We start from the raw sequence: 12,338 nt of genomic DNA, 5'->3' as shown, positions 1-12,338 counted from the left end.
TCGATTAAGTATTATTATTATTATTATTATTATTATTTTTTAGTGTTTGCCAAATATTTTAATTATATAATAATATATATATATATATATATATGCTAACATCATACTCCTCACTCCATTGATACTGAGTCACCTGTGTAAAATAGTTATGTTTTATAAAAAGGATGAATTGTGAATTAAGATAATAACTTTACATCTATGCATATTAATAATAAATGATTTAAAAAAATTTAAATTTTTAATTTTTAAATTAAAATATTTTTTATAATATGATAAACCATTACAACATTTTTTTAATAATTAAAATCAACATGTGAGTGGAGTTCAAGGACGAATAGTGGATTTCATAAAAAAATTTAATTAAATATAAAATATTCAGTATTCAAGGGGGGATTTTTGGTTATTTTTAATCTTAAAAGATCGAAACTTTACAATTAGGTCCCGATGTTTTCTAAAGTATCCCAGTGTTAAACCGGAGCCTCCCGCGAAGCTCCACGAGTCTCTGGAAATGGCGGTAGCTATGACCATGGGGGCGTTCATCCCGCGATTCGCAAGCCCTAGAAGTCCCACTTCCAGTCTCACCACCACTGTCGCCGCCCCTTCTGCTCAATTTCTCGGAGGCAACGGAACCTCTCGTCGGAGAATCGTTGCCGGCTGCCGTGGACCGTCGCTTTTGCGAGCTCTCTCAGGAGCCCAAGGGATCCCGCATGCGTTGGTGAGGATTGTGGCTATTGTCGGAGAGGGATGCATCAGCCCGCTGAAGGACGCATCCTGGGAAGAGGTCATGCTCCACACTGTAAGAACGCAACTTCCATGCAGCCCTAGTTTTATCTCTGTTTCCATTTTAGCAATTAATGAAATTGTGATTCTCTTGTACTCATTGTAGTTCCTGTGTGTATGCATGTGAGCATTATAGTGATTTATCGATCAAAGGAACCAAGTTGACTGTTCTGATTGTTAGAAGAGATGATCATCTCTTATTCACTCGCGATTCATTGGAATGATGGAATATTAGAGAACTGTGAAATTTTTTTTTTTTGGGTTCATATGCTTCACTTGATCTGTCTTGTTATGTTTTTATGTAATGATTGGATATTTGAACATGGATGTTCAAGGTTTAGGCAAAAAAAAAAAAAAAAAATTTGATGAAAATTTTGGCATTACAAAAATTATATATCATGCACAAGTTCATGACGCATGTTGCATCTGTTTAAATAATGATCTTTTTGTGTTTGATTGTTAGAAAGTTGCTATAAATTAGTCGTGGACTTGTTAGTGGTCATCATTTGATAAATTCATTGAGTTGCCAAAATTGAGTTCCCTATGTTATCTGGGATTGTATCATAAGTAAGGTTCAGAAGTCAGGATTATCAATGGAACCTTTATCACATTGACTTCATTATAATGGCAATTTCAGTTGGGTGTTTTTTTTATCAATTGGATGAAATGTATGTGCTACAAAGTTTTGCAGTGAGCATGATGTCTCTTAGTGCAAAGAAAACTTGCTTTTAGTTTGTAGAATTCAGTTCACTAATACTTCCTCACCTGTTGGGTCTTACTGCAGGCAAATAGGCTGAAGTGGGTAGATGAAGAATTTCAAATGCTTGTATTTACTGATCAATCTATCTTGTCCAAAGACACCAATTTGCAGAATATACAAAAGGAACTAGTTTCTGCCAATTTCTTGGTCAATGTGGCCCTAAGAAATCAGGAAGCGATTGATTGGATCAAGGTAAATAGTGAACATATCCCAAATGTCATCTGTTTTGAATCTTCTTCAGCTCTAGAATACAAACTTGGAGGGTTTATAATTCCTAGAAAGAGTGAGGAGAACGTGTTTGGCAAGTTGGTTGACATTGCTAATTCAAAGAGCAAGAAAGAATCATTACAAGTTGTTAAAACTGTGGCTGACGCATGGGGGAGGCATAATTCTGATGACATCAGGTTCTGTTTGCTTGTTATAATAAATGCATATATAAAACCTGTTCCAATGCTCAAGAATTTAAGGGCCAAGGGATTCTCCACCCTTAATTGTATGTTGAAGAATTGTGCATCAGAGGTAATGGATTGTTTGTTGGATCCAAACTGCAGAAAGGCGCTTCAATGCTTAAATGCCTGCTCTCCAACTGATCAAGTCTGTAACTATCGCTGCATTGCCTCTTATGAGAGTGAATACTTGGAGGCCTTCTCTCTTTGTGTGTTGGAAAAAAACAACTGCCTTGAGTTAGATGCTGAGATCCCAAGCAAACCGTTTGTAGCTCCTCTGTCTGCATTCAGAGGAGAGGCTTTGAGTCATGAAGTTGCAGAAGATCTTTTTGTCGGTTGGTTGGGAGAGCTGGACTGGAGCTGGCGAGTTGTAGCAGGCCAAAATCCTGCATATGATCAGTTTCCTTGTCAATTTCAATTATTCTACAGGGGAAAGTCTAGAAACGCCTTCTGGTATGAGCCCGTCTTTCAAGTCAGGACTCTTGAAGGGAAACTGGTTTGGAGGCGGAGAAGGTACCGGGTAGTGAGAGCAACGGTTCCAGGCACATTTTTCTTCAGTGTGCTTGATAATGGTGTAGTTTCGAAAGAGTTTTGGACAATTGTTGATGTATGCAATGATTTCAGCTGGGGTTTGTTTCACTATAGTGGGGCGGCTCGAGCAGCAGGGCAGGCTTACACTGGTGCTGTTCTTGTTAGTCCTGATGGAATGTATCCACCTGATATGGGAGGTCAGAGATTGATTTCTGCCTTGGAAAAGTGTAGTATAAAGGAATGGGAGCTATTTGATGTTGACAATTCTTCTTGTTCTAGCCCTCCCTTGGGAATTCCGCAGGGCTCAAGGCTACATGCAAAGATTGATGTAAAGCATCAGAAATCTACTTACGATCAGAGAATGTAAATGCATATGATGCACACCTATACAAAATGATACGTGGTTCAGTGATTGTAGGCTTGAATTTTAGCAGGCTTGTCACTTGTGCACTTCATTCAGAGCAACTGCTTCTTTAGCTATTGACGGCATTGTCGGATAGAACATGACCTGTATGGTAGTTTCAGTTGATGGCATCATGGTGCTGAAAACATGCAGGTAATCCATGCCTTTCTGGTCATTCTAAATCAGTTTTCATTCCTCATTATTGTTACCACTATTATTTTGCAAACTGGTTATATAAATTCATAGCTCATTTAAAGGAAAATTTGTCTATGTATTTCTATTTGCTTGTAATGCTCTTCAAAGTTTTGGTAGGATGATGAGATGCAGCTTGTTATTTCCTTCATGTTTTGGTCTCACCCTCCTCTGACCTCATTTTATCTGAATCAATCTCTATTTTCCTCCTTTGTTTTTCCAAATTTCATCAATCTGAGTAGTGCTGGATTGGAATCAGAAATTGTTCATCTTATTTGAATCACTGACATTCCATTGTACCTTAAATTCAATTTTAGAACATGCCCTGAAGAAATAATTAACTTTTGGTGTGATTTCTACTGTATAGATATCAGTTTTAAGTTTTCCTTGGATGCATCAAGTGGCTCTTATTTTATTTGTGTAGGAAAAGAACTTTGACATCTAGTTTGATCAGCTCCATAAACACCAGAACCAGGCTACTCAACTTTGCTTACATTTTCATCCTAGCATTCCGGTGTTTTATGTTTCAATAAGAATGAGCTATCTATATAGACGGTCATATCCACCATAATTGCCATCCTAGTGACATGAATTCCGGTGTAGGGTAGGACTGCACAAGCTTCAAACTTAGGAAGTTAGAAATACAAGGCAGTGGTCCAAGCTCAGCAAGCTTGTGCTAAAACATCCATCCAAAATGATAAATGTCTGAATATCACAACTGGAAGTCTGGAAGTGCATTCAATTCATCAAACCAACTCTCCTGCCACCCCTTGTTTGTCACCTTATATGCAACTATGCATGTTTCCAAACAAATGTATCAATGCATGAGAACAATAGATAGACACAAGACAATGCTGCAGCTCTTGCCACGTGTTTTATGTTCTTCTAGTTTTGGCTTTCAAGGTGCCCCATCTGCTTGAGCTTCTTTTGCCAGAATGCCCCTCTGTATTCATTCCCTGAATGAATGGATATTACCTTTAAGACAAAAGCTCTGCAAACCCAGCCTCAAGTCCTGTCACCTGATACTTTCTACCTATTGACATAATCTGATCTGCTGTTAATTTTCCTATCTTTTGCCCTCTATCATTTTTTTCCTGTTCTTAATTCCATTATATGATGATTCTTTTCCAAAATTTTTTAATGAAACTGCTGCTGCTAAAGGACCACCACGTTGGTCCCCAGTGTGTAGTGTACCAAGCGACAATTAATTCACATGAAACTACTTCCTGAAAGGATCTATTACCCAAAGTGAATCTCTTTACCAATAAAAGTGGTGACTTTACTCTTGAGCTTCATTCACTCCCACTTTCCTTGATAATTATAGCTTTTCAGATTTACAAAACATTATGAAAACAAATAGGAATATATATGATTAACAACTTTTAACATGAATAACAAAGTTGGCTTAGCCCATCCCTAACCTTCACCTTCACAAAGATGTAAATTACCCCCAGTATGTATCACTTACCACCATCTCTTTATCTTTTTTTTTTTTATTATTATTATCACCAATGCCTTACTCTTGTGTTTTCTCTTCATCGTTATAAGCACAGTATTAATGTCATATGGCTTAGCCTTTTTACCAAGCTTTAACAGGGTATCTATGGATGCAATCCATCCAAGGATTATCAGCATCCATGCACGAATCTTGAAGCGATTTCCAGACCAAACTACAGACCTTAAACCCTGTCCCAAAAGCCAGCATCCAAACCCGGTCCCCTTTCTTGACCCGGTTCTTAGCCTCAAAGTAAGCAAGCTCATAGAAAACCAAACTACTTGACGTGTTCCCAAACCGATGCAAACACATCCGAGCTGGTTCAGTCAAGTCATCACTCAACCTCATCAACCGGCCCACCGTCTCAATCACCGCTTTCCCACCCGTGTGCACACACATGTGCTCAAACGCCGTCGTGAAGTCCGGCACGTGCGGCTTCCCATCCTTCTTCAACGCTCCCATCACCGCCCGGTAACCATAGTTCACCATTTGCACCACCGGCAGCACTCGCGGCGCCAGCTTCTTGATGTGCGATCGCAGCCCCTCGCCGGCGACTCGGATCAAGTCCTTCTTCAACGCCACGCCGACGTTCCCATGCGTGTCCTCGGCTTGGTACGCCGCCGCGTACGCGGAGTCGTCGGCGCCGTGGTGCGTGCGCAGCGAGTGAAGGAGCTCCAACTTCGCGTCTCTCCGCCGCGCGCCGTCGTTTGTCATCAGCGCCGCCGCGCAACCAACCCTGAAGATGCAGTTGGTCACGAGCATTGACCGGTCATCACCGAAGTACCAGTTCAAGCTAATGCTCTCAGTGACGACAACGAGCGCGTAACCCGCTGTTTTCCCTCCGCTCCGAAGCAACCGTGCGGCGAGATCAACGGCAGCGGCGCCGGAACTACACCCCATCCCACTGAGGTTATAGCTCTTCACACTGTCGCCAAGCTTGTAATGGTTAACGAGCAAGCTGGCGAGAGATGGGCTGGGGGTGAACATACCGCAGGTGACGATAACAGTGTCGATCATGGAGATAGGTACGTTGGTTTTGGAGAGGAGAGAGTCAACGGCGGTGATCATACCCTCCTCAGCTTCTTGAACAGCGGAACGAAGCCTAGCTTCGTAGTCAGTTTGGAAGATGAATGGTGGTGCGTAAGCCTCGTTGCCAAGGCCGGACTTGAGGTAAATGCCACGCATGAAGTTCTCGCTAACTTCGGAGAAACGTTTGCTCCGGCGAACGAAGTATTCGCAGACTTCGTAGCTGCACTTGCGGTCATGGTCAGGTTTGAAACAGGAGTAGTTGAGGAGGTAGACTGGGCGTGGGCGAGTGCATAGATAGGCAAGGAGGGTGAGAATGATGCAGTATAGAAAGGAAAAGAGGAGAGCTTTGTGTTGGGAGAGAAGGAGGAGGTGTGGGTTAAGGAGAGTAGGTGTGAAGGAGAGGACTGCATGGAGTGTTAGGCTGAGTGTTAAGAGAGTGAAGAAGGAGGCTTGGAGGAGTTGTATGGGTGTGAAGATGGATAGAAGAGACTTGAGCTTCATGACTATAGTCTATAGTAAGTAGTACTTAGAGAAGGAAAAGAGGAGGAATATATATGTATGTTTATGGAGAGAAATTATAGTTTAATGGAGTTTTATATATATGCATGAGTGGAGAGAGTCACATGGCATTAATGCTTTACAGCTTTGAGCTAGGTGTCTTCATTGAGCAACCTACTTGGAGGACTAATAAAGGAGAAGAGGAGGAGAAGGTTGGGTTGTGACTTGTAAGATATAATTTAATGGTGAGTTGGGAACCGTTGTGAATGGTAAAAAAAAAGGACAGAATATAAATGATCTCAGCTTTGGATCAAGTGATTTCTTTAATGTCATTTGGTGTTTTCAGTGCATGCCTGGTTTAATTGTTAATATTGGAGAAGTTTGGCTGCCATTTATGATGGCCAGCTGATTGATATATATATATATATATAGCACTCTTTGGAAGTTTGGTTTTTTAATTATGCTTCTGTGATAATTAAGTTGATGAAGAAAATATTTAATTGAGAAATTTATCTTTTTTTAGTTTGGTACTGATCTGCATGGATTTTGCTTTTAGACAAATCCAAGGCTGGTGTTTACGTGAAATTAAGGAGTTAGCTATTTGCATGCAAACTCTGTTTCATTGTCTCTTTTAATTAGAGGAGGTTGGCTTGTCGATGTGACGTGGATTGAAAGTTTGTTGCCTATGTTTATTATGAGAAATTAAGGGATAAAATGGCCACATGTCAAGATATTAATTATAAAAATTGCTAGTTGAAAATTAAGGTGGTGTTTTGAATAACTTAAAATGTAGTTACGTGCATGCATGGATGATTTAAGTGAGACACAGAACTTCTAACCATATATATCTAGCTAGTTAATTTGTTTATATTAATTAATTATAAAAAACTTAAAATATAAATTTTTTAAAAAAAAGTTGGAAATCTATATAGATGTGCTTGCTGATTTGTTCCATCAGTCTGTTGGCTGGTGACCATTTAATTTCTCTGTGAACCATAAATTTTTCTTGGTGCGAAAATATCTTAATACAAGTGCACTTTGGTTATAATGAGGATGACTCCATTTATTCTTTGAACTTAGCATCCTTCTAGAAATTGAGATGACAACTCTCGGAAACTCATTCACATGTTAAAATCTAAACATTTTATATGTCTTGTGTTACTAATAAAATCTTCACTCATTGTGGATAAATCACTTGCTGTTAAAATATTAACATTTGCACTCTGTAATTTGTCTTATGTATTATTGGTGATGAGATCTTTTAATAAACACCAATTCAAAAACTCTAACAAAGTTTATTCACAAAATATATAAATAAATATATATATATATATAATTGGATGGCTACTTGTTTTAGTCTCTGTTTTATAACTTCACTGATGCTTTGACTTGTCAGCATGAAGTAATAAAATTAAGTAGGAACTAAGTACAAAGTGCATATATATATATATATATATATATTTAAGAATCTTGATTTTTTTTTCAAAGATATGAATAGATATATATATATATATATATATACTAGCTTGACAATGTACTATCTTTTCCTCTGTTCAAATTAATAGTATGGTTGTTTGTTAACACATATATTATCAAAATAACAAAAGGATGAACAGGATATGAATATATATCCAAAAGTTAATTCCGTGAACTCGTTGAACTCATCCTTTCTATATTTATAGCCGTTTGATCGGCTTATCTTCCAATTACAAGGACAAACTTTTAAATTTAATATTTATTTTTTTTTATAAAATATTGATAAATTATATTAAATATATATATATATATGGAATTAATTATTTGACACGTTTGTGTCATTATCATGCATAAATTAAGATTTGAATTTATTTATTTTTTTTAAAAAAAAAGATAAACTATGAATTTATTGAGGAAAATGTTCAAGAAGAGGTACAGACTCAAACAGACTCACAACCATTGAATTTATTTTTTTAGCGTGATATAAATATCTTATAAAAAACCTTATGTTAATAGACCAAATATATTATAAAAAAGACCTCATGGTAATAAAAAAATAAAAATAAAATCATTAGCCAAAGCAGATAATTAACTATGGTAGCAGCCCAGTAATTGCAGGCGAGTATTGTGGGTTGAGAGGTACAGTGTGCCCCAGTAGCAACATAATTAACTTCCACCATCCATGGTTATGCTTCAGTGTTTGATCCCATTTAACACCAGGGAATTGATTTAGGTTTTTTTTTTTTGGTCTATATTTTGTAAAGAAATAATAATGTTTTTACTTTTAAAAGCTAAAGACAAAGACAACTTGAAAAGGTGTTTGACTCGCAGTTAGGAAAAGACCTTTAAATTTTTCAAATTTTTAAAAGGTATTTTCAAAACTGAAAATTATAGGTTTTGGATAAAAATTAATTTTCAACAATTATAATTCAAACTTATAAACAAAGCATGAATTAATTGCTCCTTTGGGGTACAATAGTGACTGATTTATTTTTACATTCTTAAAATTATTTTAAAATTTTAAATATAATTTATCAAATATAACTAAATAATAAAAAATATGGATATTTAATAGAAATACTTTATTTTTTTTTTTTTGTAAAAATTGAAGAACACTAGTAAAATTTGAAAGTGTGACATTTGAATAGAGAGAAAAATGAAATGTCAACTAGATAATCGTGTAATTGATTTTGTCTATTAATTATTGGAGTTTAATACTGAAATAAATATTACTTCATTCGGTCATTTTTACTTGTTCCATTTTAAATATTTTTTTATTTTTTTATTTATTAATTTGAAAAAATCGTCAAGCATTAAATACTATTTTTTTTTTCAAATTATATCAAATCAGCCCTTAGAATGATGAATAGCATTCTAACCTTTTGTTTTAATCAAAGCTGTTTGTTTATTTTTATTATTAAACACACACACACACACACACACACACACATAACCTATTTGAAGTGTAACCAAAATTTTATTTTCCTCACAAATAGTTAGGAGCATCACTAGCACATACATTGCCATTTTTTATGGTCTAATGAGTAATGAATGACCTAATTAGCGTTAATATTTGGCACCGGACAACATCAAGTGATTGAATGACATTCTCCAAATTCCAAAATACTTAATGTAATCACATGCTTCACCTATATATATATATATATATATCCATATGACCTAACTCTTTCCTTTTTCTTAACAAATGACTCTTATTTGATGTTTATATAAACTTGTTTTTTTAACAAGTTGGGATAACATCTTAATTGAGTCAAAATTGGCACTAAAAACTATTAATATTTTAACTTTTAATTAATCTAAGTATGATTTATGTGTCGTTCTATACACATGGCTAATATCAGACAATATTTTTTAAATGATTTCAGTCAAAATTTTTGGAGATTTCATTTGATATTACAAAATAAGTTTTGATAGTTTTTTTTTTAGATTTGATTATACCTTTAAGGGCATAACTGCTTTATAAATGTTATTCTTAATTGTAACTTTTTAATATAATTAAAATAATCGTATATAAATAAACAATTTTTTTTAAATATGATATTTACATATATTCTCTGATAGATAATTAGTCATTCCCAAATTTTGTTGTTTTATTTCTTTATCTCTCTAAAAATAATATATAATATTAATTATTTTTGTATAATTTATTGAATGTTTTCTAATTCGATATATTTAAGGCACATCATTATCGTTTTTATATTTCAAGCTTTTATTGTTTTAAAATTTTCTCATCTCAATTATGAAAATAAAAAAGACATTTAACTATTTCCGAATCAATGAAGTTGACAAGATGTTTAATTATCATTTCTTATGTTTCCATATTCTTAAACATAACTATTGATCGTGCATTTCACTATATCTTCATTTATAAATAAAAATAATTAATTACATAACTGCATAAATTGAATTTGTCTTCACACGAGTTGTTGACCCCATCAAAATTAAATTAGCATCTTATTTATTTAGAATTAATATAAATCATGCAAATCATCATCATCATTTTCATTTTCATTAGTAACATAGGTGGAAGTTATAATTAATCTCAAATTTTTTATATGTTATAATTATTTGTAACCCAAATTAAACATATTTATAAAAATAATAATAAAAAAATTATAATCCAGTGATATCGGCCCCATTAAATACAATCGTCTTTAAAAAAAACAATAAATAAATTTTTATTAGTCAATGACAATGTGAATGTGGTTGGCCTTTATTAATTTGTATGAAATTTTCAAACTTCTAAAAAAAACAAAAACATCCACCGGAAATTAGAGATTCAACTTTAATGAACAATGCCAAATTCCAAATTTGAGTCAAGGCTAACTTCATGGTTCTTTGAACTTATCTATCATTCTTATCTTGTGAGAAATTAATAGTTGACTTGAAGGAGCATGCACCCAATATTTATTTCTTTTAATTTCTTAGAATAAAAAAATCTATATGATTTTAATTTAAAGAAAAATGTGTCTTGGCAGTTGGCACACTATAAAGGTATTTTAGAAAAACAGTATTATTATTAATTTTTAAAAGTCTTTGTGATGTGACATTTTAGCACTCAATTGATGTTTAATGCATTGACTGGACAACTTAACTAAACTAGTGTTATTTTCAAATATATTAATGTCTTTGATGTACTAATTATTATTCATAGTGACAAAGATGTTTTTAATTGGGGCTAATCTTATTTGGAATTACTTCTTCAGTGTTTCACTTGGCTTAAAATTAACTATTTACTCAAATAAATTATTGAGTATGTTTAGATTATCTACATATAAAACTATCTATAAATTCAAGGAGTTTAATCCAATGAAATGAAGTTAAATTTATCATATTTTTGAGCTCATGCACTAGAACTATGTTTTTCTTTTTAAATTTATCATACATTAATATTGCAATTTTCAATATGATCATTAACTTCAAGTCCTTAACTAATTAAATTTAATTACTTTATTATCAGTTACTAATTCAAGTTTTAAGAGATTCAATGGGATTAAACATTTTGGCTTCTTGGGCCACAGCAATAAGCCCATTATATGATGCCCAAAGTTATAGCCTAGCCCAAGATTGAAACAGGCTTCGTTTTTCCAAGTCTTTTCAAGAACGTCTTTAAATTTTATAAATTAATAAAAGTTTATAAATTTGGTAAAATGCATCGAGAAAAATATATAAATATTTAAATGTAAATAATTAAATCTACATTCAATTTGATTCATTTATAATAAAATTCACTACTCTTCCATTGGGGCGGTGGCTTGTTTATAATTCTCAATATATATATATATATATATAATAAAATTCAGATGCAAAGTTACACCCCACAGAGTCATAAATTTAATATGATAACGATAATTTTACTTTTTCTTTGATCTTAAAAATAGTGAGATAATCAAAATTAATTATTTAAACCAATTCATTTGGTCTATTAGCACTAGGTCCTCTAATAATTGTGTCCCACTGAGAAGGTGAATTCCAAGCTCAACCCATGCATGGTAAGGGTATATATATTTGTAGCGATTGCATTCATATTCTTCGTATATGTTTGCCCTCACACGTGGATTAGATTATTTATATTTGTCAATATATATATATATATATTGAATTTATATCACATCCATAGATAAAAAATTTATGGGTGTCCAATTATCATACATTGATAAACAGTATAATTGTTTATTGTTCTATTCTAAACAGTAATTACTGTATATATTATTATAGTAACTGTTGTTCATTAATATTATCTTTTGAATCAAGATCCAACGGTTAATAATGACTATTTATAGATTTTTTATCTATAAATGTCCATGTTAAAATAATCCTATATATATATATATTATATAATTAAAGAATATCATTCTTGGTCCCACTTTAAAAAAAAAAAAAAACAAAGAGTATTGGGTGACTCGCTTTCATCCACAATACCCAACATCAATAGCAATTGTTTGGTGGCATCATGTTCTTGTCTGGAATAATACATATATAAGAATATGTATACAATTGAGGTGTGTATTTAATAAATTAAAACATTCACTACAGTACAAAAGCTGTAAAACTTTAAAAAGGAAAGAAAATATATCTAAATTTTAAATAAACAATTAATAAACACTGATTCAATTATACATTTCAAGGTTTATTTTTGACATTTCAAGGTCCAAATCATGCTGATTTTTCTTATATCATTGCATCAATTGCCAGAACAAAACTAAT

The 12,338-nt window shown here is 33.5% G+C and overlaps 2 protein-coding genes across 3 annotated transcripts; one reads left to right on the top strand and one right to left on the bottom strand.

The window, feature by feature from the left end:
* The first annotated feature begins 462 nt into the window (after positions 1 to 462).
* Positions 463 to 3,170, top strand: LOC120253052 (violaxanthin de-epoxidase, chloroplastic). 2 transcript variants are annotated; one of them, XM_039261306.1, is made up of 3 exons: positions 463 to 796; positions 1,565 to 1,944; positions 2,092 to 3,170. In XM_039261306.1, exons 1-3 carry the CDS (start codon positions 509 to 511, stop codon positions 2,882 to 2,884), a joined length of 1,461 nt encoding a protein of 486 aa, XP_039117240.1. In that variant the 5' UTR covers positions 463 to 508; the 3' UTR covers positions 2,885 to 3,170. The 2 variants fall into 2 exon arrangements, with proteins under 2 accessions (XP_039117240.1, XP_039117239.1); XM_039261305.1 differs by having other exon boundaries at positions 1,565 to 3,170.
* Positions 3,171 to 4,369: 1,199 nt separating this feature from the next.
* On the bottom strand, positions 4,370 to 6,278 carry LOC120253032 (3-ketoacyl-CoA synthase 11-like). The gene has a single exon (XM_039261276.1). The coding sequence runs from the start codon at positions 6,135 to 6,137 to the stop codon at positions 4,692 to 4,694; it is 1,446 nt and encodes a 481-aa protein (XP_039117210.1). The 5' UTR covers positions 6,138 to 6,278; the 3' UTR covers positions 4,370 to 4,691.
* Positions 6,279 to 12,338: the final 6,060 nt, after the last annotated feature.

This window comes from Dioscorea cayenensis, chromosome 26 (genome assembly GCF_009730915.1).
Source record: "Dioscorea cayenensis subsp. rotundata cultivar TDr96_F1 chromosome 26, TDr96_F1_v2_PseudoChromosome.rev07_lg8_w22 25.fasta, whole genome shotgun sequence".
Classification (NCBI taxonomy): Eukaryota; Viridiplantae; Streptophyta; class Magnoliopsida; order Dioscoreales; family Dioscoreaceae; genus Dioscorea; species Dioscorea cayenensis.
This window is presented reverse-complemented; position numbering and strand designations above follow the sequence as displayed.

Excerpts from the sequence above, each read along its gene's own strand:
- LOC120253032 (XM_039261276.1), bottom strand. The coding sequence starts at position 6,137 with ATGAAGCTCAAGTCTCTTCTATCCATCTTCACACCCATACAACTCCTC.
- LOC120253052 (XM_039261305.1), top strand. The coding sequence starts at position 509 with ATGGCGGTAGCTATGACCATGGGGGCGTTCATCCCGCGATTCGCAAGC. Across the intron at positions 797-1,564 it reads AAGAGGTCATGCTCCACACT|GCAAATAGGCTGAAGTGGGT; the intron begins GTAAGAACGCAA and ends GTCTTACTGCAG.